Consider the following 26,049-nt stretch of genomic DNA (forward strand, 5'->3'; position numbering starts at 1 on the left):
CAGATCATTTATGTTCGTCATACACTCTTGTCATACTATGCAATTTTCGTACATGCATATATGTAGGGGCTGTTTCATGGCCTACATAATGCGCATGTCATGACGTTCATCTCATGACCTATAATTTATGTTCATGCACATTCGTCGCGCATGTCATGACGTTCATATCATGACCTATCATTTATATTAATACAATCTTGTCATACTATGCCAATTTTGGTGCATACCAAGCCGTAGGCGGCTGTTTCATGATCTACATGACACCCATGCTATCACATACATTTTATGACCTATAATTTGTGTTCGTCATACGCTTTTGTCATACTATGCCAATGTATTACCAACCAACCTAACGAAACGCAACGAGAGCATCAAGACGTAGGCGGCTACATAGATGCTGTCATAGTGGCAAATGTTCGACAAGAAATGCTTCGCATTTAAAACAAGAACAAGAAATTGCCATTCTCCATGACGAATTTCAGTTCTCTTCTGTCGTTGTAAAGGGGAGGCCGCGTATAGTCCGGACTTGCGGAGACCAACGTGCCTACGAAGAGCGCAATACCGAATTCCCTTGACACGATCTTCATCGAGGGCGTTTGCAGCCCGCCGGTGACGATTGCCTTCTCGTATCTGTCCCTGCCACCGCTTTTCCTAGGCGCGTTGCTCTTCGGGAATCGGGACTATACACGAATGGTGATGGAATGATAATAATAATAACAGAGGTGATACGAGAATGTATGTGCGTACCTATTGCCACGATGTCCACCAACTAAGACAGTAGAAGTATTCGTACATTTGTTTAATATTCTGTATCGCCTATGCATCGACTGCTAAATAGCTTCGCTGGTCATAGACCTTCACAGAGTGGAATGGTTTATGATTTTTTTGCAAATACTTGCTGACTGCGCTTCTGCGCTGGCCTCTTTGTGCGCACATCGTCTCAGATTGCCTACGTTGGCCCTGGACGATTACGCCGATTTTGATAACACTTCTGCACCAGTTGTTCGCGGACAGTCTCTTGCGTGCCTCGTTTCGTATATTGCTAAACAACGTCTCTCTTGCCAAGGGGTGTATCTAGGGGCATGTCTACCTTGAGTGATCCTATGAATTTTGGCAATTGTCCGTACGCAATTGCATGTGGCGTCGTCCCAGCAAAACTATGAAATGAAGTGTTGACGCCATACGCGGCTGCTTGTTGGTGCTGGTACCAGTCAGCTTCATCCGGTTTCTGGTGTTTACAGTATGGAGACAATCGAGCTTCTATGGTCGTATTTGGCCTTTCGTGTAGATCATTGGCTTGCGGTTGATACGCCGATGCAAAGTGGTGCTCGACTACTGCCGTGGAGATATAAGTCCGGACCTCGGGGCTTTGGAAAGTGGTTGCTCCATCCGAGGTCTTCTTCCTTGGTAGACCGTGCCTCCATCCGAATCTGTTCTGCAGGAAACAGACGACGAAGCGTGCGGCGAAAGAAGGCACGGCAGCGACCTGCACGAGTTTAGACAAGTAGTCTACGGCAACTGGGATGTTGCAGTCGCGAGCTGCTGTGGTAGGAAGTGGGCCATTGTGATCGATACTACTGGTGTCGCAGACGGCCTCTGGCTGCGGAATTGGCTGGAGGTGACCAAGCTTGCACCCTGTGATTCATTTGCACTACTCGCACACGTGTTCGCTCGTCACGTACGAGCGAACACTCTTTTTCATTCTTTGCCACCAGAAGCGTTCTTGATTCTTTCCTCAGCGTGGCCCTTTGGCTAGCGTGTCCTCCTTTTAGTGTGTGAGAGATGGCGCCTGATATCAGGGAGCTCAAAGGGGCGGGAAGGACAAGGGCCAGGCGCACCTCACTGATCATTTTGCCATTACCGACGGTATAGAGCACCCTCCCACATTGCAAACTAGAGTTAGTCGAAGTGACCGACAGTGAAGTGACGATTTCATTCAGAACTCTGTCTTCGCGTTGGTCCTTGTACATGTCTTGCTGGGAAATAATATCCAGCCATGTTCCGTACTTTGCGAGCCATCGACAGCCGGATTTCCAGAAAGAGTGTCAGCGACATGGTTCAGAGCACCAGCGCGATGTTGCACGTCATAGGGGTACTCATGAAGGCGAATGATCCACCGTGCGAATTTGTGCTTTAGGCGCTGCTAGGAAAAGATCCAGACAATAGCTGAATAATCTGTCGCAATTGTGAACATGTGTCTGTACAGATGTATAAGCTTGTCGTCGATACATCAAACCATGGATCCATAGACACTCGAGTTCGTTACATCGGTAATGACCCTTAGTGTCTCATAGTTTTTGGCTAGCGTCAGTGACGATGTGTTCTGCGGCATGCCAGTCGTGTTGCATGAGCACGACCCCAAGGCGAACCTAGCTGCCGTCGGTATGGCCATTATATATTGAAATAACTCAACATCGGGCAGTGCGTTAGCTGGTGTTTAAAGATATAAAATGTATTTTCCTAGCTCTGGCCCCATTAAAAGCTGCTTCTGTCTTAAGGAGGTCTGTTAGGGGAGCTGCCGTTGATGCTAAATTTGAAACAAACTTTTGTAAGAAGCGATCCCTTGAAACGACTGGAGTTGTTGCACGCGTGCCGATATCGAGCAGTTTGCTACGGCCTCTGCCATCTCGGGGAGCCGTTGGACGCCGTGCTTGGAAATGTTGTAACCCAAGTAGGAGACTGAAGTCAGTCCAAATTGACATTTCTTGCGGTTTTTTCTGAAGCCGTTATCATACAGCTTTTCCAGAAAAGCGTCTAGGTTCTGCCGATGTTCGTCTGTTGTACCCATGACTATAATATCGTCGAGGTATACGATGCATGCTTGATCCTTCAGTGGACCTAGCACGGTGTTCATTGCGCGTAGAAAAGTACTTGGAGCTGTGCGGAATGCGAAAGGCATACGAATAAATTCGTACAGTCCCGAAGTAGTACAAACGGCTGTTTTGAACTATTACTCTTCTGTGACGTTTATCTGCCAACATCCGGCAGCACATCAAGAGACGAAAAATATCTAGTCTTTCGTACTGTGATGAATGCGTCATCTATGCGTAGCAGTTGGTAAGAGTCGGGTACCATATGCTTGTTCAGCTTTCGATAGTTGACAGAAAACCGGAGAGTACCGTTCGTTTTACGAATGAGTACAATAGGTGCGGCCCAGAGGCTACGAGATGGTCTATAATGCCTGCTGCTAACATATTATGCACTTGTTTCCTTATATTTGCACGCTCCCGTTCTATGCCGCGCTTTAACGGTACGCATACTAGCGGGTGACTTGCGTGCGCATGTTATAGAGAAGCAAGCGAGTTCCGGGCAATTCAGCGATAGTGTCAACGAAAAACTCATTGTGCCGTTCTAGAACAGAGAACAGATACATTTACTTTGGTCAAATTTAAATCGTGACACACGGATCGTGAGAGAGCGAAGAGCTGCGTTATGATAGTAAACTCTATGTAAAAGAAAAATTGGAGCTTGCTCCGGCGAAGAGCTAGTAATGGAATGGTCACATAGATAGAGAGTGTGGGGCTAGTCCAGTTGGTGATTTCTGATTTTGGGAAGTTGCCGCAAGCAAAACACGAGAGTTGAAGGAAGGGAAAACACGAATCTACGTTACCATAGCTGTACAGTCGTATACGGCTCATATAAAACGGACAAAACAACTGTGGACTGTTGTTTAGACTGCATCAGTTATAACGGAGTGATGCGTATCCCAAACCAATGAGGTGCACTCTATCTGTGGTCGAACGTATGTGTTACACGAAAGTAATCTTAATGAGGGCGGTGCAAAGAAAACTTCCTCCTTAAGCAACCTCGAGTGCGGTCAGGTTTAGATATGTATTCAAGATTATACTTCCATGACAGTTTGTTAGTTTTTTTACTTAGTAATAATTTCATTACGGAGCTATCAATATGCATTAAACATTTAACAACTTGACACACCCGGCAGAAGTAAGACACTTGCCCCCTATATTTTGCTCGTACTGAAGTGTTCAAGTAAACCTTTTAGAGCGCATCTTTTAGGCCCCCGTACCTGCGGCGAGCGTCGGTGTCTACGTAACTGAGCGAACGAGCAAAGCGAAAGAAGAAAGCGAACGCAGAGCGTATCGGGGGATGAAATACGCGAGGAGGAAAGCGGAGGAGCAAGGTATTGCGAAAGGGTGAGAAAAAGAAAAAAACTTCATACGGCGACGATCTCAAAGAGATGGCGCCAGGGCAGCGCCTGTCGCTTGGAGGTCTGTCGGCACCGGCGGCTGCTGCGATTGGCGCTTACGCGTCACTCACGCGCTGGTTGTCGCGATCCCCAGTTTCGCTCGCAAGTCGCGCCACACTTCGCTCAGTCTGCAGCGTGCCGCACGAGATAGATTGTTTGCGCCAGTCAATATATCGCGAAACAAAAACGCGTATACAGCTGCGCTCCAATTGCGGATTAGGAAGTATCGTACTAATGCGTGAATTTGTTTTTTCCATGAGCCCCAACTAGCCTACAACTGATTGACATGTACCTTTTTTTGTCTAGTGTATATTTAGATGCTTTTGTATCCACCCTGCTTGCACGTGTGGGAAGTTTGCAGTATAGTATAAATAAATGAAATAAATAAATATTAGCGCCAAGGAAGGAGTACGATGTAACGGATTGGAGAAGAGCCCTTTTCAGCCAGCATGTAGGGCATGCAAATTATTCTAGCACATGAGATTCAAGTACACTTACATTTGTCAGCATTATGTTACACGGGTCACGTGCGGCGCCAGTCGTGAACGTGGTCGACATCACGGTGAAGGACTGTGACGTCGGCTGATTTAGTCATCTTAGAATATATGACAGAAACATCAACAAACAGGCATATTTGCGAGCAAAAATTATGGAGTGAGTAATTTATTTAAAGGAAAACACAGGACCCAGAACAAAGCCGCGAGGATTGCCAGATTCTAGTAAAGCCATATTAGACGTAAAATTATCATTGCCGACAAATTAAACTCGAGAAAAATGCAATGAACGAATCCAGTTGATGACTGCCGGGTGTATGTTTAGTACGCCTATTTTATGTAACAGTAACAGATGCTTAACCTTGTCAAAGTCTTTAGAGAAGTAAAAGAATACAGAATCAGCAGGAAAGGAACATTCAACATAAATATGAATTGTGAGTAAATGACAGCAGTTGATTGATCACGAAAGCAGGATTCGCGAGGAACTCGCTGACAGTGAGGAAAGATCGGCCTCCTCTTCCTCTGATGAAGTACGGATTGCCCGCTCGCGACCTGACACCAACTCCATGATCAAGGCACTCATGCAATACCTTACAAAGGCATACAAAGCCCACGATGACAATATTCACAGACGCCTAGATATGATCGGCCCAGACGGTAAATTCTGTTTGCCCCCAAAGGTTACGCGGAGCAAAGCGTCATTACTACACAGAATTCACCTGGGCGCTACTTTCACCCGTCGCTACGCGCACCTCATCGGCGAATCGAACAGCCCTGATTGTGAACACTGCCAGATGCCTGAAACACTGGAACACATATACTGTGCGACTGCCCAGCATTTATCCTAGAGCGAAGGACGTTTTAAAGTTTCCTAGCCAGGGTTGGCAGGCAACCACTGTCGGAGGAAGCTATCCTCGGCCTATGACCTGACAATGCCACTTCAATGCGTGCAATTGAAGTGTTGTTGAAGTTTCTGCAGGACACCAAGCTCGACGAGCAGCTCTTGCAAGGCGACTGTCTCATATACATAAGCACTCACCACTTCTCTTATCATCATCACCTATCCCAGCACTTTCACTCTCCTTCCCTCTTCCCCAGTGGAGAGTAGCAGGCTAGAGCGCACTAGCTCAGGTCGACCTCTCTGTATTCCCTGTCAATAAATTCTATTCCAATTCTATTCTTCAGAATTCGCGAAATCCGTGCTGGAAATTACAAAAGTTCTTTGTCTTCAAGAAACTTTACGAGATGCACGAAAACAACGTGCTCCATTATTTTGCATGGGAGAGAAGTTAAAGATGTCGGTCGATAGTTAGACGGATCATGAATTACGCTGATTTTGTGAATTAGTACAACCGTTTCAAAAGTTGATTCACGAAATAATGAGGCATATTGGTATTACAGTTTGAAGGCATGCTCTAGGATGGGGGAACAATGTTCACTGGTGTTTTTGAAAAATTTTCAGGGCAGTCCGTCCGCACTACAGGAGGAGCTAAATTTGTCATTGGTTTTTAATTTTTTATATCGCAGCAAAATTAGAAAGAATAGAATAAATTGAAAAACATATTATTAGGTAGCAGATTGGGTAGTTTATAACCAAGTTTGGCGGATGAGACCGACTTGATAAATGCATTGTTTATTATGGTCGCGCACTGATGACTGAGTCAGGTCTGGTCAGCCAGTTAGTCAGTCGGGTCAGCAACTGGTGTGCTTGGTACGCCGAATAATTTCCCAAAAGCCTTTAGTGCTTAATTTTAGCATGTTAGGCAGCGTAGCGTTAAAATTAAAATATAGGCGTTTTCTATTTAGTAAGTGGAAGTTGCTTTTTTGTAAGGAGTCCATTTGGATTGGCTTTGCGAACGCTATGCCGAAATGGCTTTTTTTTCTTCTTAGGAAAGTCATTTAGTTGTACATTATACCGGGGCGATGGCTTATGCTAAATAAAACGCATTTAGTAAGAATAAGATTAATCACTCACTCAGTTATTTTTCTCCTAAATATGTTACAGTTTGCTTCCAATGAACGATTGTCAACATGAGGCAAAGAGATTTCTACAGAATGACGCAAACACGCTGTTGAACGCAGAAAGTTTCGTATTCTTTATTCTCTAAGAGTAAACAAACATCTACGTTCTGGTGGCTGCGATAAAGTTAGCGAAAAATAGATCACTCAGCGTTATTGATAGGAAAGGCGAGAGGGCAGACCAATAACAACGGCATCTGGCGCGACGACTACAACAATGCTGATGACCACGAAACGCCTACGGCAGCGATGACACATGACGCCAGGAGGACTCACAAGTCCGTACGGTGTTCATGCAGCTACTGCTGTTACGTTTGCTGCGTATCGTACAACAGTTGCGCGGTTTTATGGCTTTTCAGTCTTGAGAGGACAGTGTGAGCCGCACATCCCGAGTTCAGATGAGGTTCATTGCTGCTACCTCTTTAAAATGTTATTTCCCGTCGTTCGGCATCTCGATCGCTGAAGGTGAGACGCGGGAAAGATGCATGGGCTTGAGCCACGTTGGCTCGCTGGGAGCTTCTTCGGTGCTCTGGGATGTAGTCAGTATAAATTTGGTTTTCATTGTGTCCGTAGCCTGTCCTCTACACTCGGCTCCCTCCGAGGCGAAGCGCACGGGATAGCGATCAAAAAACCATCAGGCCAGAATTACTTACAGCCGCTCCCTTCCCTTGTCTTGTGCGTGAGAGGTGCTCGTTAAACTATTAACACCAACGAGATTATTGGAGCCGACGGTGGCAGTCACTCACGAGCGTGGTTGGTTTGGGGAGCTTATAAGGAACGAGACAGAGAGCTGGGGCGGGTAGACAAGGACAAATCCGTAGTCAACGTGAGGCACATTCCAAATGTAAACAAGATCGACTCCAGATGGCAGTATGCCGCTATTAGTGAGGCGGCGCACGGTCAGTTGCTTCCGTGGAGCTGAAAAACAGGCAGCTCGGCCGTGCGCACTGTACGCGTCCTCGTTCGCGAAAATTCGCGCCTCGCGCGGCTGTAAAACCTGGGCCAAAGTGCTTGCATATGCATGAGAGAGTGCCGTAGCGCATCCAGAATGGTCACTTTACCAAGCCAACTTTCTTGCCTCTTCATATCTAGTTATCCACCCATGGCATTCGCGCATTTCTGCCTATTCTGACTTGGGCTGTCTTACGGCGAAGCTGGGATGCTCAGGGAACTTTGAACCGCGGGTAAATAAACGCTTCTATTGACACTTCAGTGTGCATGGGAGACGTTCCGCTCACTTCCCACTTCTATAGCGCGACACATGTGTGCGCGTGCAGTTCGACGTGCCTCAATAACTCGTCGATATCTGCAGTGCGCTTTGGTCTCCAGCCCACTTTTGGGGGATCATTGTTCAGGGACGATTGAACTTTTCACGCCGTCATTGACGCATGACTACTAAGTATCTACGAAGCTCCTGGAGATGGTATAGCGCCACTCCGGTCCCGCTTTTACAGCAGCACTCGCATTCCATTCCAGACAATCCGACTTATCCTGCCGAGTCCTTACGTCGTCGCTGAGATAAGTCCAACCCACCCGAGCCACCACAGCCTTCTCCGCATGCCGCATATTGAGGTTTTCTAGCTGGGCTGCTAATTGGCTTATGGAAAGCAGAAAACAATAATAGCGCGCCTGGGTGCAACCCTTCTTGCGGTTGTAACTACTTCAGGCGCCAACCCGTGCATGCGTCGGCTACGTGCGCGCGCATCTCCAGTACCGAAGGGGGAACTAAATTAAGAAGTAAGGAGCACAAATTGACATGGCGTTTAACAGCTGTTAACTGGTGTTTATTCACTTACCGTATTCGCTTTGCAGTGCAGCCTACCATCCCAAAGCCTACATATTCTACAAGAAAACACAAATAGATCAAGAAAGAAGTAGCACACATAAAAATTACAATACTGCTTTGAAAAGGATCTCTTACGCTAGAATTTGCCATAAAGAAAAAAATCCAGCCAATCTTCATCCTGGACATATAATTAGCGGAGGCGGAGGTCCAATACTAGAAAAACAAACACTCGCGAACAAAATGTTTTGTTAATTCAGCCCCTGATTCCTGTCCCACCAACCTAATAAAAAAGATGCGGCGAATCATACTATGTTTAATCGCATTATTCTAAGTACCATATGGTAGTGTTCAGATAGGCTGTATCTTTTTTTTTTAGTCCGTTAATATTATTTCCAAATATATTGACATAACAAGCACGATCGAAACAGAGCAATGTGCTTCTAACCGTTCCTTTATTGCACCGCTTTTTTTTCGGCGATTGTTGTTTAACTATTGCGACACTAAGGGAGGATTGGCTACCGAAGAGGCCGCTATCCGAAAACCGTAGGTAGACAAGTACATAATAAAACAGTCACACGAGGAAACAGTATATCGCAAACATTGAAATCACTTAGAATAATTAAAAATAATCACAAGCTTTGACAATCACTTAGATGGGAAGATTTATATGCTTGCACTCTACACCCCCATATGCAACTAACTCGATATAAAGTGAAAATACAAACAAATCATGTGTAATGCAGAGCCCGCGTGCGATGTGCCATAAGACCAAGTAGCCTCTGCACATGTTTAAGTGAATCAGTTCGAAACAAAGGGAATATGAATTCACTAATTCTAAAATGTCGCGTGATAATAAAATCAAATGGAACAAAATTTGAGCAGTTTCAACTTGTGGTGCAAGGCTGAGTCGCAGCGGAACTAGTTCCGGATTTAGCTAGCTATTGCTAAGTTTTGCTAAAATTTGCGAGGTTATACATGGCTAGGGTAAGTTCATACTAAACGTTCCTAGGTTTTGCTAAGTTTCGCGCGGTTATGTGTGGCTTGGCTAGGTTCACACTAAGTGTTGCTAGGTTTTGCTAAGTTGAGCGATGTTACGCAAGGTTTGCTAGGTACATACAAAGCGTTGCCAGGTTTTGCTAAGTTTTGCGATGTTATGCATGGCTTGGATAGGCTCATACCAAGCGTTGCTAGATTTTGATGTCTTACGAGGCTATGCATTGCTTATCTAAGCTCATACTAAGTATCGCTAATATTTTCTAAGTTTCGCCATGTTTTTGCGAGTTTATACACGGCCAGGCCAGTAAGCCACACAAGCCTCAGCAAGTCACACGCATGCAAGTTACAGTATGTGCATCACAATTTATTACATGCAGTGCTTCTGTATCAGTCGTCATCATCGTGGATCCGGTCCTCGTCCTCAACGTCCGACCGTCGTCGTGGTCGTCGTCGTGGTCGGTGGCGTCGAGGAATTGCTTCGCGAAGCACTTGCAAGGAAGAGTTCTGTTGAAATTTCCGCACCGAGCTCACCGTGGAGATTCACGTCGAACCAGAGCCGGTCACAGGCGCGGTGGCTGTGCCCAAACTATATGTCGAGGAATTCGCGATGGAAGCGGCCACTGTCACCGTCCATGGATTTACGGGCTTGGCGTTGGAAGTTCTCGGTTACGCGCAGGATCGGTACCGATTCCGGCCGGCACCGAGCATTCCGTCGGCAGCGTTCGTTGTCTCTGGCCCGAAACTCGGGATCCTCGGCTCGGCGACGGTGTTTCTCGGTGCGATGCTTCGGCGCGACGGGCAGGATCGGCTCTCCTTCGTCGATCGTAGTCCCGCTGAGCCACGCGCCGAGCTTGTTGCTAGGTCACAGACGCGGTAGCTGTGGCCAAACTATATTCCCAGAAATTCTCACTGGGGTCGGCCGTTCGCACCCCCATGTCTCGGCGGGCTTGACGATGGAAGTTTTCGAGCAGTCGCAGGCCAGGACCGCTGTCTCGGCGACGTCGAGCGTTCAGGCGCCGACTCTCAATTTGCCTGGATTGAAACTAGATATCGTCTACTCGGCGTCGCCTCTTCTCAGCCGCAGCTTCGTCGCGGTGTTCCGGATCAGCTCGGCGGCGACGCGTCGCTTCTCACTTGACAGTATGGCGCTCTTCCTGGCAAACCGCTTCTTCTTCGGGCGTCTTCCTTCGGACTTGCCGAGGCAGCAGCACGTGCTCAAGGAGTAGAGGAGGCTAGAGGTGTGCCGTCGCGCCGGCCTGAGCTTTTACTCGTATGACGTCACGACTCCACCCTACGCGTGTGGGGTGCGAGGAGGTTACGTGCTCGGTGCTCCCGCAGGTGGTTTCTAGGCAACGCGATGCGGCGCACAGCTGGACTGAGTTTTCTCGTAACGCTCCACGGCAGAACGAAAGCTTAAACAGCTCCGCTGTTAATAGAACAACCCACCAAAGTGCACGAAATGTAAATGGTATGATGAAGTCGTCATAACGCTATTGTGACACGCAAATTACGTCACTCGCATCGCACTATTAGCAAGCACCTAGTAGTCAGGTCACTGTCGACAAGAAAAATCGTCCAACGATTTGACAGCTCTTCTTTGCTTAGAGGGATAGGACCAGCAGGAGACCGAGCATCTCGTCTGCTGTGTATTGCCATATAAGGGCGCTATAACGTAAAACTATTCCAAACTTTTCTATTCAAATTCTGCTATTAGCCCTCCGCGATTGGTAAAAAACTTTTTGGACCACCCCCACTTCACCTTTCTGTCACGCGACGTAACGAAAAGCGCAATACCTCCCTATCTAGTATGATGTGTACACACTGATTATGTATGATTTCACCGAAAAGAAGAAAAACAGTTATTTCTCATTTGACGCCTTTTTCCATTAGCCCCCGGCTATTGGTCAAAAGTTTTCGGAATGCACCCACTTCACCTGCCTGTCACGCAACGTCACAAAACCGCGAAAACTCACCGCGTCAAAGTGACATCACCGCATTAAAGATGCATTAATATGCCGAACAAAAGTGAATTTTCGTCTGAATAGCCACAGGCTGCCCCGTTCCTAAAGGAATAAAAGATGACTGCCGCCGATCGCTCAGGCGCTGGCTACTCGCACCTGCAGGAGAGCATGCGTTTATATGCGTATAATAAAATTTCTTGCGTGGCCGTGCAACATTTTCGAGCACTTTCGGCACGTTTACGACCTCATTCTGCAACTCTTCTTTGCTGAGGATCCGTTTTAGCGTCATTCTTAAGCTTCCGTTGCATGCCGCCGCGATTTTCGACCAGCCACCGCAACCTAAGTAAGGGAAAGCGGACGAATCGCTGACGCCGGCACCATCCTTTTCATTCGGTTATCGATCTTCAGTGCACTGGCTCTGCCCCAGTGAATCCCTCTCTACTTGAGCCTTCTCCTCGCCTCTTGTCAGCCAATTAGATACGACAAGCCGCTCAGTGTAGGCAATGCTATTCGTTTTTCAAGCAAACAAAAGTTACCTCCGATTAACGAGGAGAGCGTTTGATTGGTCTGTGCAGACCACCCGGCGGGTGACCACCCTGTGCTTGCGTCGGTGGTTACGCAAATTTGACGTCAGAGATTGGAATAAAAACATATTGGAATAGTTTTACGTTATAGGGCCCCAAGTCTCTGCACTGATAACCTGCTAAGATGTTACGGCGATCGTCGCTCTTAGGTACGTTCCTCTACACGCAATTTTGCACAAACAAAAATGGTTGTCTGCTAATGTAAACACGAAACGATCACTACTATCAGCTTATTATGAAGAGTAAGGATTCAAAATAAAAATCGCTGGAAGCATCAGAGAAGCCTGCCACAACGTGATCGCAGCTTCATTTGTCAGACACCGTGATTTGAGTCCAGTAGTTTGACGTCAGTAAAAGCGAGGCGGGTGATGTTTGAAGGCTGCGGCCTAAACATCACAAACACCTCAATCTGTCATGTCCCGCTTGCATCCCTACAGGAGGTGCTGGGTGACGAAGCTGGTGGCAGTTCCGTTTCCTCCTCGTCGTCGTCGCCGTCCAAGGGGGCCCGCACGCTGGACAAGCTGAACGCCGGCGAATACATCCGCGGGCTGGGCGGCCGCCGCGGCCTCGACAAAATCAGCGGCGGAGAGTTGCTGCGTTCTGCCGACGACGTCCAGTTTCTCCGGTCCCTGGTGCTGTCGTACGCACTGCGAGGTCTCTCTCCCTCATCGATCGGCTCAGGTTCTCGCCGAGGCCTGGACAGGATCGGCGGCGGCGAGTACATCCGCGAAGCGGGTGCTTTCCCGATTGGTGCTGGACTGACCAAAAGGCAAGCAGCGCGTGTAGAATCACGGTTTCAGCTCTTTCCTTTCCTTAAGGCTTTCTTCTTTGCCGTTTGTTGCCGCAGCGACTCGTCGCGCAAAGATTTGCGCTTTTTCGGCGCGAGTTCTCTGGACCAAAACAGTTGTCTAGACCTAAACACCAATTTAGCCGACACTGCGTCAGTTATTTCAAATAAACTATGCGAACCACGCAAAAGGCAAGCAGAAAATGACGCAGTACTTCTCGCTTATTCAATTTGTTGTCATTTGCTTTTTTTCGTCTTCAAGATGCACCAAACCGCCTAGTTTACAACCATCTACATATGTATACTGAGCTGGTTGATCGACGGTTACCGCTAGTGCCACCTAATGTATTCGTTTCTAAGAACAGTGTCCGTCCTTCGTCCACTGCGGGCACGGCGGATTCTTCTGGCTTACTCTCCCTTGAAGCACACAAAATAATCAATAGAAGGTATTCACAGACGTATGGTCAGATTGTGCACCAGTATTGTGCTGCAGCCTGCTTTCTACATGCCAGTATGTTAGAGAACCACCCTGGTAGCACAACATCCCGTTTTTCTTACAGCGTTTGCTCTTCAGGGTCCTTTAAATATCGCCATCGCCATCCTTCCATTGAGTTGACATCCGTTTTTATATTAAAACGCCTACATTAAAGGACACAAAACTAAACAACAAAGCAGACTACTCGCACTGTGCACTATTTCTTGCGACTTTTCGAGACTTCAAATCTTGACTCGAGTGTGGAGAAGCACTATTTTAACATTATAGTATTGGAGACGTAAGCAATTTCTACAGCCCAGGGCCCACTATTGCTTCTGTGCAAAACGGGAGCCCTCTTAGACTACTTAGTATTTTGATAGCTGATATCGATATTTTAAGTAGCCCAAAATGCGATTAGGTTAAAGTTACTGATGTCAAAAGCGCAGGAAAGCAGCCACTTCGGCGCATACTTGCGCACTTGGTAATCCTGGCTCCAGGAGGCCGCTATCTAATATACGTCGCTTTACAAAACGTCTCTAACTGTTTCGGATGATGGTGGAAAGTTGTCTCTATTCTTTGTTCTTCTTGTTTTCAGATATATAAAGTCACAGAGGACTACGAGTCAAGGGCGAACAGTAAACACCAACCATGCTCAGTGGAGTCCCACAATCGGAAAAGCTTACAAAATCGCAATATTACGATTTCACCGAAAGAAAGCGTAATTTGTTCTTAGGCAATGCATCCAGTGCTAATATTTTTTTAAATGTGAAGATCCAGCGAAGGAGAACGTAATCGGCCTTGGAAGTGTTGAAGCCTTTTCCTCCATGGCTTGTAGCTACGCACAATACAACATAAGCGTGAGTAGCGCCCCCGCTCAATTAAAAAAAAAAAGAGGGTGCTTCGAAGAACAGTTCATAATTGCAGAGTTTTAGGTCCCAAGCTGCACACAGCCTGGGACCTAAAATGACAGATGTTCAAGACACGACTATTCGTGTGAATTTCCACCATCCGTGGTTCTACAACGCATAGTCAAAGTCCGTTGCCCCAGTGGTTTTGCAATTCGACAACATGAGAATCCCATTGCCGCAGCCGCGTCTGAAAGGTGTGGAGTTATGCTGGGGAGGTATTCTGTGAGGGTCCACCTAGTATAAATGTCCCATTTCGTCTGCTGCTGAAGTTCTAATTTGCTGGGCTGGGCTTCGCGTCTACAGCAGCCAGGCGCCCCAGCCAATCATAACTTCCACAGCAGGCGAAATGGACATGTCCACTAGGTGAACTCTTCCAGAATACCTCCCCTGATGACCACAACGCCACGGCTAATAAGCCACTGTGGAGACGGCGGGATCCCAAACCCTCAAATACAGTTAAGACTGAAGACTATGATAATGAAAATTATTTCCAAAAACTTGAATATTTTCGCGCTGCAATTTCTGCTATTAAAGTGTATTATTTTTTTATTAACATATCTTCAACAATTGTTTCAAGATCACGGTATAGAAAATCGCATTGATAAAAGTATCCTGCTCAACAAATGTTTGTTTACTAAAAGTAAACAACGTCAGGAATTCCGCAAGAAGGAGCAGTGCCTCCAGCCTGTACCTTGTTTTGTACGTAACGATAAAAGGCTACATTTTTTTAAATTAATGTGAAATAAAGAAGTGCACCTAACCCTGCCAATGCATTTGCCATATTCCTATGCCTCCCCTACCCTTTCTTTCGCAGGTTTGACTCCTTAAGCGGATTGACCTTCGGCGGCGACCAGCTACGCCTCCACAAGCGCGGATATGGCCACGGCGAGTTCGATGAAATTGATCACGCCGGATGGCCTGGTTTTTACAAGCGCAACTTCGACGAGATCGACAGAAATGGCTTCGAAGGTTTCAACAAACGCAACTTTGACGAGATCGATCGAACTGGATTTGAAGGGTTCTACAAGCGTTCGGCCGCTCGGAAAAAATAAGGGTATAAAGTATTAACTAGATCCCCGTCTCAGCGCCCCTACATCCCAGTCGCGACAATCCCTGCTTCCACCGATACCTCTGCACCAGTTTGCGTCCTTTGATTATTATGTTTTAAACTTTAGCCTGGCCAAATACTATAGGTAGATTCGGAAAATGCGAGTTTTCTAGCCTCAAAGTGCGAGCATCTAATATTTCACATGTGGCAGTAGAATTCTGTGGCATTATTATGATACAGTGGGCAGACAGATTCCCGTCGATACGGTCGCCGCCAACTTCGTCACCCCTTCCGTTTTCGTTATTGAACAAAAAAGAAAACTGTGTGAAAAGAGCCCATGTTAGTTTTGTAACCGGCAGGATTTCTGCAGTCTGATTTGTTCTTGTAGACCTCGATCGTACGCCCTTAGGTAGGTGAGCACAGAATCACAAGGAATTGTGGTCTGAGATACTGGTATTGTGGTACGCGGTATTGTGGTATATTGTGGTAAGTAGTAGCAAGTCGTTTGCCTACGCTATGGCTCAGCGAGCTCTTACGACATGCCTAAGTATAAATATAATAAATGAGAAGTCCGTCGAGAAGCGAGTGTGGCGTTAGAAAGCGGAAGCGTTGGAAGGTATGCGCGCTCGCCAGATTCGCAATATGCAGAACCTATGTAAGAGCTCAAAGGGGCAGTCCGCGATGAAAAAGTGGTACAATATTTTTGCTCAGAGAGCGCTCGTCTGCCACCATGCAAATAAACCTTGTTGAACTATTGTGGTGTTTGCTGCCTTTTCATCTAATCTGTGGTCTAACGTTGCCATGGCAGGTAGACCATGGTACCCTGTAGGCGGAGGGACATGTCCATCGCAACAGCTTCTGTTAAGTGTCGATCATGACAAATCTTGCACGGTGTTCTTTTTGAGTAAATTTGGTCATTCGCCAACCGCCCCAACAACTGGCCACACATGGACTTTGTGATGTTCTCCATTAATACGTTTGTCAATACGCTTCTTTAGTGAAGCGCGATGTGAGTTTTTTTTTATGCGCTGACTGTGCTGTGTTACCTTCTTTCCTTTCATTTTAGGAAACAGATGACTCGCTATGATGTGCCTGAGTGAGCCCTGTACAATTCGCCTTTCTTTCATGGCGCGACTGCGCATGCGCTCTGCCCTAGCAGATTAGTCGCGAAACTGTTCGGAAGGGTTGCACGCGTGGCCGCGCACCGGAAACAGCTCCGAAAAAAAAAGCACGCGTGTCTGCAGCAGCACGGCACGCGAGCTGCTGCAAACACGCATGCCATGTACAGCGTCGAAACTACACTAGTAAGTCGACGTCGGTGCGGTGCCGAAAACGTGCGTAGCGTGCAGCTCTACTTAAAAACAGAAAGCGTCCAGGGCTTCGTGCGAGTGTTTTCTGGACTACACTTTCATTGATGGCGAGCAAGCTTAACGAAAAACCCGTGCGTTACACTTCGGCGACACTTAAAAACATCGCGTTGCTGACGAAGGCTTCTTGCAGCGTAGGCCATCACTTGCTGGAGGTGACAGTGCGTGCCTGACTTCGCGTACTGGTTTAAGGGGCGGTAACACTGGTTCGATACGGGACCGACAAGACGCTCGCGCCAACGATTGACCGTGTGTTCAGCACACTGCGTCACTGAAACCCTCGTACCAGACTGATAACGACTCAACCGTATACAACGTAGCCGACGAGAGCGAATGGTCGTACTGCGACGGGCTTTCTTGTCGACGGAACGGACAAAATCAGCGCGCCTACCATCGTTCGACCGAACCCCCCGCGATCGGCCGTCGAAACGACAACACGATAGTGACAGCGTCTTCTCTTGTATATATAATTAATCACGCTGAAAACAAGTAAAAAAAAATGCATACCCATTTGAAATGCACAAGCTTCGACCCTCATAATCCGCGCAGATGAAGTCTGAGCCAATGTTGATACTATTCAGCGAAGGTTAAGCCTGGCGCCGTGGAGAGTCTCCGCCCACTACCGGTGGTCCTGAAATGAAATGTAAGCGATTAGGACGCAGGAAACTGCTCTTATAGTTCAGTTCTGGCTTTAGCGACGATTCGAAATCAACTACAATTCACTTCGCACGGCACGTACACAATACGGGGCAAGCGGCGACATAGCGTTGTGCCAACATGTGTGCGTCACCGTACCCGTAGGCTGCCGGTCGCATTCGCTACGTAGATAGGTGGGTCTGTGCGTCTTGTTATGCTGACGCATTTCTAAATTCCATATATTCACTGTTTACCTCTGCGTCCAACGGGAAGCAAGCGTTAGGTATACAGCAGCATAAAAGACCGTCTCGCTCAGCTATGCCAACGGTGTCAGTGATGGCATACGCGTTTTCGCGAGAGAACAACACAGCTTCTAAATTAGCGCTTATGCCGAGCGCAGTTTGATCTAATAATGCTTTATGGTACATGCAAACTGCAAGTATGATGGAGTTAAAGAAAAGCGAGAGTCAGTAATAAATTAACAGCCCGTAACATTCCTATCTGCATTACACTTTAAGTGGTGCGGCCACTTCATAGTGACTCGTCTCAAGGTGGAACAGCACGGCCGATATGCGCAGAAATGTATGCTTTGCTACGTTTGGCAATGTTTCCTATCGAAGATGCATATTTTCCACAATATCTGACGCTAACAACGATCTGTGGCTGTAGATGTTGATGTAAACATGTGCGCCGCTTTGATAAATCTGACGCGGAAGGCTGCGCTCGAAGACTTCTTGAATATGCGAAATTTCTGAATATGTGCAAAAAGAATGCAAGACGTGAGCTCCAAGCGCAGAAATCACCGACAACGAACTCCAAGGCAGCCGTGCCGCCAAACTAAACTCAGCGTGCCTTTCACGCCCGCATTGTTTGCACAACAGCGCACTCAGGCTTCCTCACTCAGCAGTCGGCGGGTGCCACATGGCGCCCAGGAACGACATGCCGCCCCGGAGAAGCCATTATTAATTATTCGCGATCCAAGAAACACACAACCGACGCGCAGTTACCGTGGTCGCAGGTGGCCCAATCAAGGGACGAATGCCCCGGCACCCTCCCAAAATGTTTCCAGCTGCTTATGGCAGACGGCAGCACAGCAAAATGAAAAAAAAAGGCGGATTGTTTCATTCGCATGTGTGGATGAAAGCCGAGATACAGATTATTGGAACGATGTACTCTAATATTATGATAATTACGGCTTAGGCACATCGTTGCTTTATATTTAGTTTAAATGACCCACAAAGAGTACAAGAAGATTGACACGGTGATCACGATGAGTATACTTCGTTGTGCCGAACATGGACTAAATATCAAGCACTCAGTCATGCCTCACATGGAGAGCTACTTGCATTCTAACATTGTAGGCACAGCAGAGAAAATCAAGCCTCGCTCATGGCCTTTAGTTCCAGTCCGTTTCCAGGTATTCTCATGTGAATAACGAAAAACTTATTAGTATTATCAATGCGTAGTAAGTAGCGCAAGCAAATGTTTTAGTATGCTAGTTGGACACTGGTACCGGTTTCCACTGGTACCGGTTTCCACCGATACCGCATGATGAGAACTGAGCCTTATTACTGTAGTCACTATTGTGCCTGTCCCTTCACCACATTTCTTTGTTTGTGTGTAGTATACCTAACGTGGCCTTGGCAGTGTCAGCCAGCGACGTGTCTCGATACTGAGCATAGGAAACACCGATTGAGCAGGAAGGAAGGAAGGAAGGAAAAAGTGGAGAAGGAAGGCAGGGAGGTTAACCAGTTTAGCTTAGCCGGTTTGCTACGCTACACATGGGAGCGGGATGGGGAGAATGAAAGATGGGGAGAAGAGATTGAGCAGGAGGCGTCTCATAGGACGTATGCAGCCGAGTCCCATAACTTCGACCCTTGCAGGACCACAATATTTGGTCGAATTATCCGAAGGGTCGAATTCTAAAGCGGCAGACGAATATAAATATTTTTTATTGCCTAACTTAGTACTTCATTGCTGCAGTGCCTCATCATCAGATTGTGTTTTTTGGCACGTAAGCGCATTGCCTAATGATGGAGCGCCCAGTGTGGGTAATACCAACTGAAGCAGCATGCTTTGTTGTCCTAACTGTACGCGTTCTTTCTTCCATGACAATGTATGCTTTCATGCCGGGATATTCCAATGCGTCCAAATTAAACTATAAGTCTAATTAACGTAGGTCAAATTAAGGGAAATCTTCTTTGTAGCTTCTAAAGAAAGGCAACCTACCATCAATAACCTGTATACATGGCGCGGAAAGTTGAGCTGCTCCTCTTGTTAAAGACACGCGTAACGGGTGGCCCTACGTGGTTAAGTTCTTCGTGTTTTATAAGGCACTTACAGAGGATATATTTTAAGAATTACACAATATTACTGAGAAGAATGAAAAGCATAGCGAACACGTTTCATGCATGAATACTTTGTTTAGCGCAAAACGACAGGCACAAGAAAGACGACCAGGACAAGGACAATGTTCTCTAAGGCGCTCGTTAACACAGCGGCATGACTGCCCTACGCACACTTGAGCGATCCATACCAACAGGCACAGGTTCCCATTTGGCTCAGCATTGTAAAACATGCAAGTGCAAACCCATGTTTCGTGATACCAGCTCTCTTCAGGACATTGTTTTCCCGCGCGGGAACCGATTGTGTAGGAAGGAGGTCTCTCGCCTTCTGTTAAATTACCTACAGGACACGGATTTGGCTTCCACATGGTGAACTGAGGAGTGACCATTTGTAATTGGGAGGTCTGTGTCTGATTATGTGATTTATTTATTTTAAGTGTCGCTACGGTGGAGCAATTGCCGGCAGCAACTGCAAGGCTAATCCCACCAGTAGCCTACAACAACTCAACTCAACCACGATCTTAAAAAAGAGCCGTGACACCACCGCCCGAGAGTTATCGGAAGCATTTTTCATTCAGTCATTGGGGTCACAGTGCATTAGTGTGCCTTCCTTAACCTTGTACAGCGCTGAATTTGGTTTTTTGGATTCTGTCGCATGAGTGCGCTCTTGGGGTCGGATGTTGGTGGCTCCACCGCATGGTGCTCTCTGCGCATGTTCCTCTGGTTTTAGCGGTCTATAAAGGAGTGACGCAATTAAAATGATGTCAGTTGAGAGTAGCGCCTTGTCCTGGTCGTCTTTCTTGTGCCTGTCGTTTTGCGCTAAACAAAGTATTCATGGATTCGCACCAACTAGCTCACCAACGCACTGTGCTGAACGTTTCATGCGTGCAGGTTCAAGGTGCTCGAAAAATAAAGCTTTCTTAGCTGGGGACACTTTTTATATGCAGAACATCATAAAAAACGTAGTAGAACGCACAAGTATGACATTATTCTTTAATATATATCTCACTCGTATGCCAGCTCGTCTTCAAGCTTTTTGAGACAACGCAGGAAGAATTGATAAGCGTGACGCGAATATAAAATATCTGGGCGGTCTCGCCTCTTTGAGAACTTGATTAAAAGCAATCGTTATTTTTCTTTAGAACATTCCATAACGTCGCCTTTCCGCACCACTCAAGAGGCGAATACATTTGTCCTGCCCGTTCATATTCTACACGGACGACCCTAACAAAGGCATGTATCGACGGCAGCGTGGGCCCATCAACAGAACTCATATATTGTAATGGACCAAGCTACAAGTTCACGCCAGTGAAATACAAGTTTTTCAGGGATTACAAAAAAGAACAAATGTATTGCAGAAAGAACAATGAAATTAAACAACGGAGAGAAACAAAAAGTAAATTAGATAGAATCTATCCTTGATGATTATCGATGTCATGCGGATCACTTCTGAAAGGTGTACACAACGCGAATGTGTGAGGAAACTTTTCAATTGGTAAATGCTGTTCTTAAGTGCTATTTTCTTTGATTTGGTGCTTCTTCAGCCCATTGCAATCCATTATAGATAGCTGGCGTCTATGCCTACTGAAGAGCGAGACGTACATGCAAATGACTCGATTCGCTCCTCTGATGAACACGTGGTCATTGACACCGCTACGTTGCGTAGTCGACACTCGGTTCCGGGGGCGGAATTCAATAAGCGAACCTACGAACAAGTTTTGGCGTAAGAAAAGTTTCACGGCAAAAGCGTATCCACAACGCTAAAGCTGTTTGTAAGATCAGCAAGCTTGCCATACCTGCCGCTGCAAAGACGAGCGTTGTAGCTGAAACAAATTCGCCGACGATTACGATACTTCCTAATACGGAGTTTGACTGCAGGTCTATACGGGCTTTCATTTCTCGTGTCAATATTTTTTTATTATGGTTATATAGGTACACGAGTTATATTAGGTAGAGAACGATGTGGGTGGTCCGCTTTGTTTCCATACGGGCGACGCGCGCTATTGTCGGCACACAGCCCGTCTTGCGCGGCATTCCGCTTTTCTTCTGATGCTTTGAAATTGAATTGAAATTTAATTGAAATTCATTCCACAACAAGAAAAATATTGCGAGCAGGACAGGTAAAAAGCTATAAAAACAGCTTGAGGGGTAAATAAAGTATTATGTATATAAAGGTACATGAACTGGGGTATAGGGAACTAATAACAGTGGCGGCGAATGATGCCAATAATCCTTGATAACTTCTTAACCATACACTTTACGTATTCATCTCATGTCATATTTTCTGAAAAGTATGCGCTTAGTGATTGATATGTCTTTACTATTTCGATATTGGTATGTCTTAACACAACGTGCGGCATTTGGATTGGTTTGTGACGGGGGTGAAATACAACAGCTTAGAAATTAATAGTTAAGTGCTAAGAAATTGTTTTGATCCCATGTATTTATTTTAAACAACGCAATATTAAACTTGATTAGCAAAATTTTCAGGGAATTGCCTGAAAAGAATAACCTGGTGTCATTCACAAAGATTATATAGTGGGCAGTTTGACGAAGGTGTAATCATTCATTTACTTGCAGAATAAACAGAAATAGAACGAGAATACTACCCTGCGGGATGCCTGTTTTTACTGATTTTACTGTAGAATTTTGTCCTCCAAGTGCTACGAACTGAGATTTATGTTGTAAATGGGATGTGATTAATTTTTCTGTTATCCCCCTAATGACACGTCGTTCAAGTTTTTTAATGAGAATTCGGCCATTTAGAAGATCAAATACTTTTGAAAAGTCTAATATAGTCCTAGCAACATATTCTTGCGTTCGAAATTCTCCAGACCTTTGGAAAAAACTGGTAGAACCGATATAGACGATAATTTAACATATCGTTCCAACGATCTTTCTTAAATATAAATGCGACCTTTGCTGTTTGCATGGTATGTGGGAAAATTTCACTCAACAAGCATATATTGAAAGTGTGCGTAAGGCTAGAAGCTTTCATATTAATTACATGTTTTATGGACTCTAGCAGAACGTCCTAGGTATCAGTTGCTTTACTGCTATTAGCCACCAAAAAATGTAATTAGAACTTCAATTTTCAAGGCTAGTTCTAAAATATTGTATGTTCATTTGGGTTATTCATAAGAGTTATATCAGGAGCGTTTTTGCTAACGTCACCGAGTGACAGGAAAAAACTATTGAAGGCATTGGCTAATTCAGTGCCGTGTAACTCTATGCCATCTTTTCTTATTTTACTTACTGTTTCTGTTGCAGTTCCAATTGCAACGTTGAGTGATTTCCAGACGTTTCTTATACACCTTCCTGTCGTGTTAAGTAGGTTAATGTAATATTGTCTTTTTTCAGCATGAATGCGTGTTGTGACAAAATTTCTGTATGTCTTCGACGCTTTCGGAGTTTTCTGGCGATTTAGCAAGTTATGAATGTTTTATATATTAATCTCATTTCTTCATAAGGTCTAGCGATTCTTTAGTTACCCAGGGTATGCGACTTTTTTTACCTGTCCTACACGTCTTCACAGGAAAACATGCTACGTATATTTCAGAAAACATGCGTAAATATGTGTCATACGCTACATTCCGATCACTTGCTGCGAACACATCGTTCCAGCTGACTGCGGTTAGACGGTCTCTTAATGTGCAGAGCGTTGGAGTGACGTTCTTAAATTGCACTAACGACGAGAGCTGCCCTTCGTCGCGGTGAAATCGCGCCACCAGTGTCAACGGCGACAACACCCAAGGGAGAGCCGCATCGGGCCTTAAGACCCAACCAGACGTACGCGCTGGTACGCGGCCGCACGCGCAGCGCCGCGTCTGCACGCGTACGGCGTCAGGCGCGGAGGCTGCATCGCATGTTGACGCGCTGCGGCGTGGAGACCTTGCACTGCTAGGTTTCTTGCGCCCGCACCGGAAGCCGCCGCTCGCGTCACCCGTCCGACGTGCCTCACGTGACGACGGCGAACCAACGTGACTTCCGGAACGATTCTTCGCGCGGCTTGCAGGCAAGCCCGGGCAAGCTGCGTACGTTGTGATCGGAGTTCCGCGTGGGTTTTGGTATTTTATGATAGCAGCTGCTGAAGTCTTCAGCCGTAAAGGGTGCATTATTAACTAAATGCTCATCACCGAAGTTCGGGACCTGACAAAGCGTGCAGAACGCGTAAGGCATGGAGCAGCTGAGGGGTGCTATGCCGACGCTGCTGCAGGTTTCACCGAATTCACAATACTGATAGTTGAGCTTACTGACCTGCAATATCATTTTTAAAATATAAACAAATTTTAATTTAAAACTTATTGCGTATTATCGGCGTTTTAGAACACTGCTTAACGTGACCGTTAAGCGTAGGCTGGGCTACCTTGAATCGCCGCGACGAAACGCGCCGCAACTCCTGCGTCGTTTGGATGCGCGCCCTCTTCCTCCGCCGGGCGCGACGCGACGTCAAGTGAGCACGGCGCGTTCGGGCGCGTTCCAACGCGTACGTCTGGTTGGGGCTTTAGTCGTAACCACTCCCCATCGATCCTTGACGGAGCAGTGATACACGTCACACACGCTGGTACCGCGGACTGACCTCAGCAGCTGACGCTGCGGATAGCATAGAACTACCCACCTCGCGCCACCCTTGCAACATCGGAAGCGCAAATGAGATCGTCCATGCAGCGGCGGATGCTGTGGCAGCCGGTAACTCAGCGCATGCGGGCCGTTTTCCCTGCGCCCCTCTACACTTTACTCCTCGCGCGGTCTTCTTTCATCTACCGCTGCGCTCCGAGGTCGATTTCTTCTTTCGCCTGTGCTCGTTCGCTCGGTTGCGAGGTATACTGGCACCGCCGAGGCACGCCGACGCCCAACGCAGCAAGAACGGGCGTTAAGAGTAAGCTTTAGCTCGGGTGCTTCCATCTAAATACATGTAAAAGGAGAATTCGTTTTTCTCAGCGGCCACTGCCCCAAATTTGACGAGGTTTGTTGTATTTAAAGGAAAAACGCAAACATTACTGGCATTTGGTTTTGATTCCTTGTATTTAGATCGTCAATTTTTATTAAAAATTGGCAAAAATGGAAAATTTTCAGAACACCAAACTATCAAATTTACAACTCTCCAACTCATCCAGGAAAAATGATATCACAATTCTGTGAATCGCATCTGAGAGTACATCTAAAGCGGACAAAAATGATTCGTTACAGATTAATATAAAATGATTTAGCATTGTGTAAATACAGCTTTTGCAGAAACCTTGCACACGACGTAACAAATTCGAGTAAGATATAAATGGACATATTGAATTTATCCGCTTGCAATTAAATAATGGATGCCGTTTACAGAAGCGTGATGTCTGTTTTTGATGCAGAGCTAACTGTTTATAAACTTCGTGCGTCTATTTTCTTTTTTGAAACTTTCGAATATATGAAAATTCTTTTCATAAAATTCATGCCCAAATCAAACTTCCGCTTCCAACAGTTACTAGAATTTAATGTTCTCTCTGAAGTGCAGCACAATTCATTAAAATCGGTCCAGGGGTTATCTGAGAAAAGCGTTTTTCGCGTTGCTCTTGAACCTTGACCCGACGAAAGGAAGAATACCCGACGAATGGAAGAGGTCCGACGTGATCCTCATCCCCAAGTCGGGTAAATTGTTAGAAATACAGAACATGCGGCTGATCTTTCCCACTTCCTGTGTTGGTAAAGTGATGTTACACGCTTGCCTGAGTAGAGTTAACGGCTACCTGGAGTCAAACGCCCTGCACCACAGCAACTCGATTGGCTTCAGAAGAGGGCTCTCCACCCAAGACGCCATGATACAACTCAAAGAGCAAGTCATAGACACCACGGGGCGGGACTTGAGGGCAGTACTTGGACTTGATCTAAAGAAGGCCTTCGACAAGGTCAAGCACACGGCCATCCTCGACAGAAACGCACAACTCGGCCTGGGCGAACGATAATTATATCAGAAATTTCCTTACGAGAAGAACAACCAGAATCAGACTGGACGAGGAGGAGAGTATCCAGGCGGACATGGGCAGTGCTGGCCCACCGCAAGGGTCCCTCGTGTCACCGATGCTCTTCAACCTAGTCATCATCGGACTATCGGAAAAACTGGAGCGAATAGAAGGCAATAATCACGTCGTTTATGCAGACGACATTACGATTTGGGACCACGAAGAACGTAAGCGAGGGCGATCTGGAGAACAGACTTGAAGGGGTGGTGGAGGCAATCGAAAATCATCTGGAAGGCACCGGACTAGAATGCTCGCCAGAGAAATCGGAACTGCTTGCTCTACCTCCCTAGGAGGCTCGGAAACCGTCCAGAGACTTAGCGGAACTACACAAAAGGGAAATCAGATTAGCCACGAGAAAAGGCACGGAGATACCCATGGTCCAAAAGATTAGAGTCCTGGGTCTCTGAATCGAAGCCAGGGGAAGAAACACGGCA

General features: G+C 46.4%; 1 protein-coding gene across 1 annotated transcript in view; it reads left to right on the plus strand.

Moving 5' to 3' along the window:
* LOC142576216 (uncharacterized) overlaps positions 1-16,013 on the plus strand; it is a 67,474-nt gene extending 51,461 nt beyond the window's left edge. Inside the window, exons 2-3 of the mRNA XM_075686235.1 lie at positions 12,485-12,816; positions 15,032-16,013. Of these exons, the coding sequence (XP_075542350.1) occupies positions 12,485-12,816; positions 15,032-15,269 (570 nt within the window). The 3' untranslated portion in view covers positions 15,270-16,013. The remainder of the gene's footprint in view (positions 1-12,484; positions 12,817-15,031) is intronic.
* The last annotated feature ends 10,036 nt before the right edge of the window (positions 16,014-26,049 follow it).

Source organism: Dermacentor variabilis, chromosome 3, assembly GCF_050947875.1.
Source record: "Dermacentor variabilis isolate Ectoservices chromosome 3, ASM5094787v1, whole genome shotgun sequence".
NCBI classification, from domain to species: Eukaryota; Metazoa; Arthropoda; class Arachnida; order Ixodida; family Ixodidae; genus Dermacentor; species Dermacentor variabilis.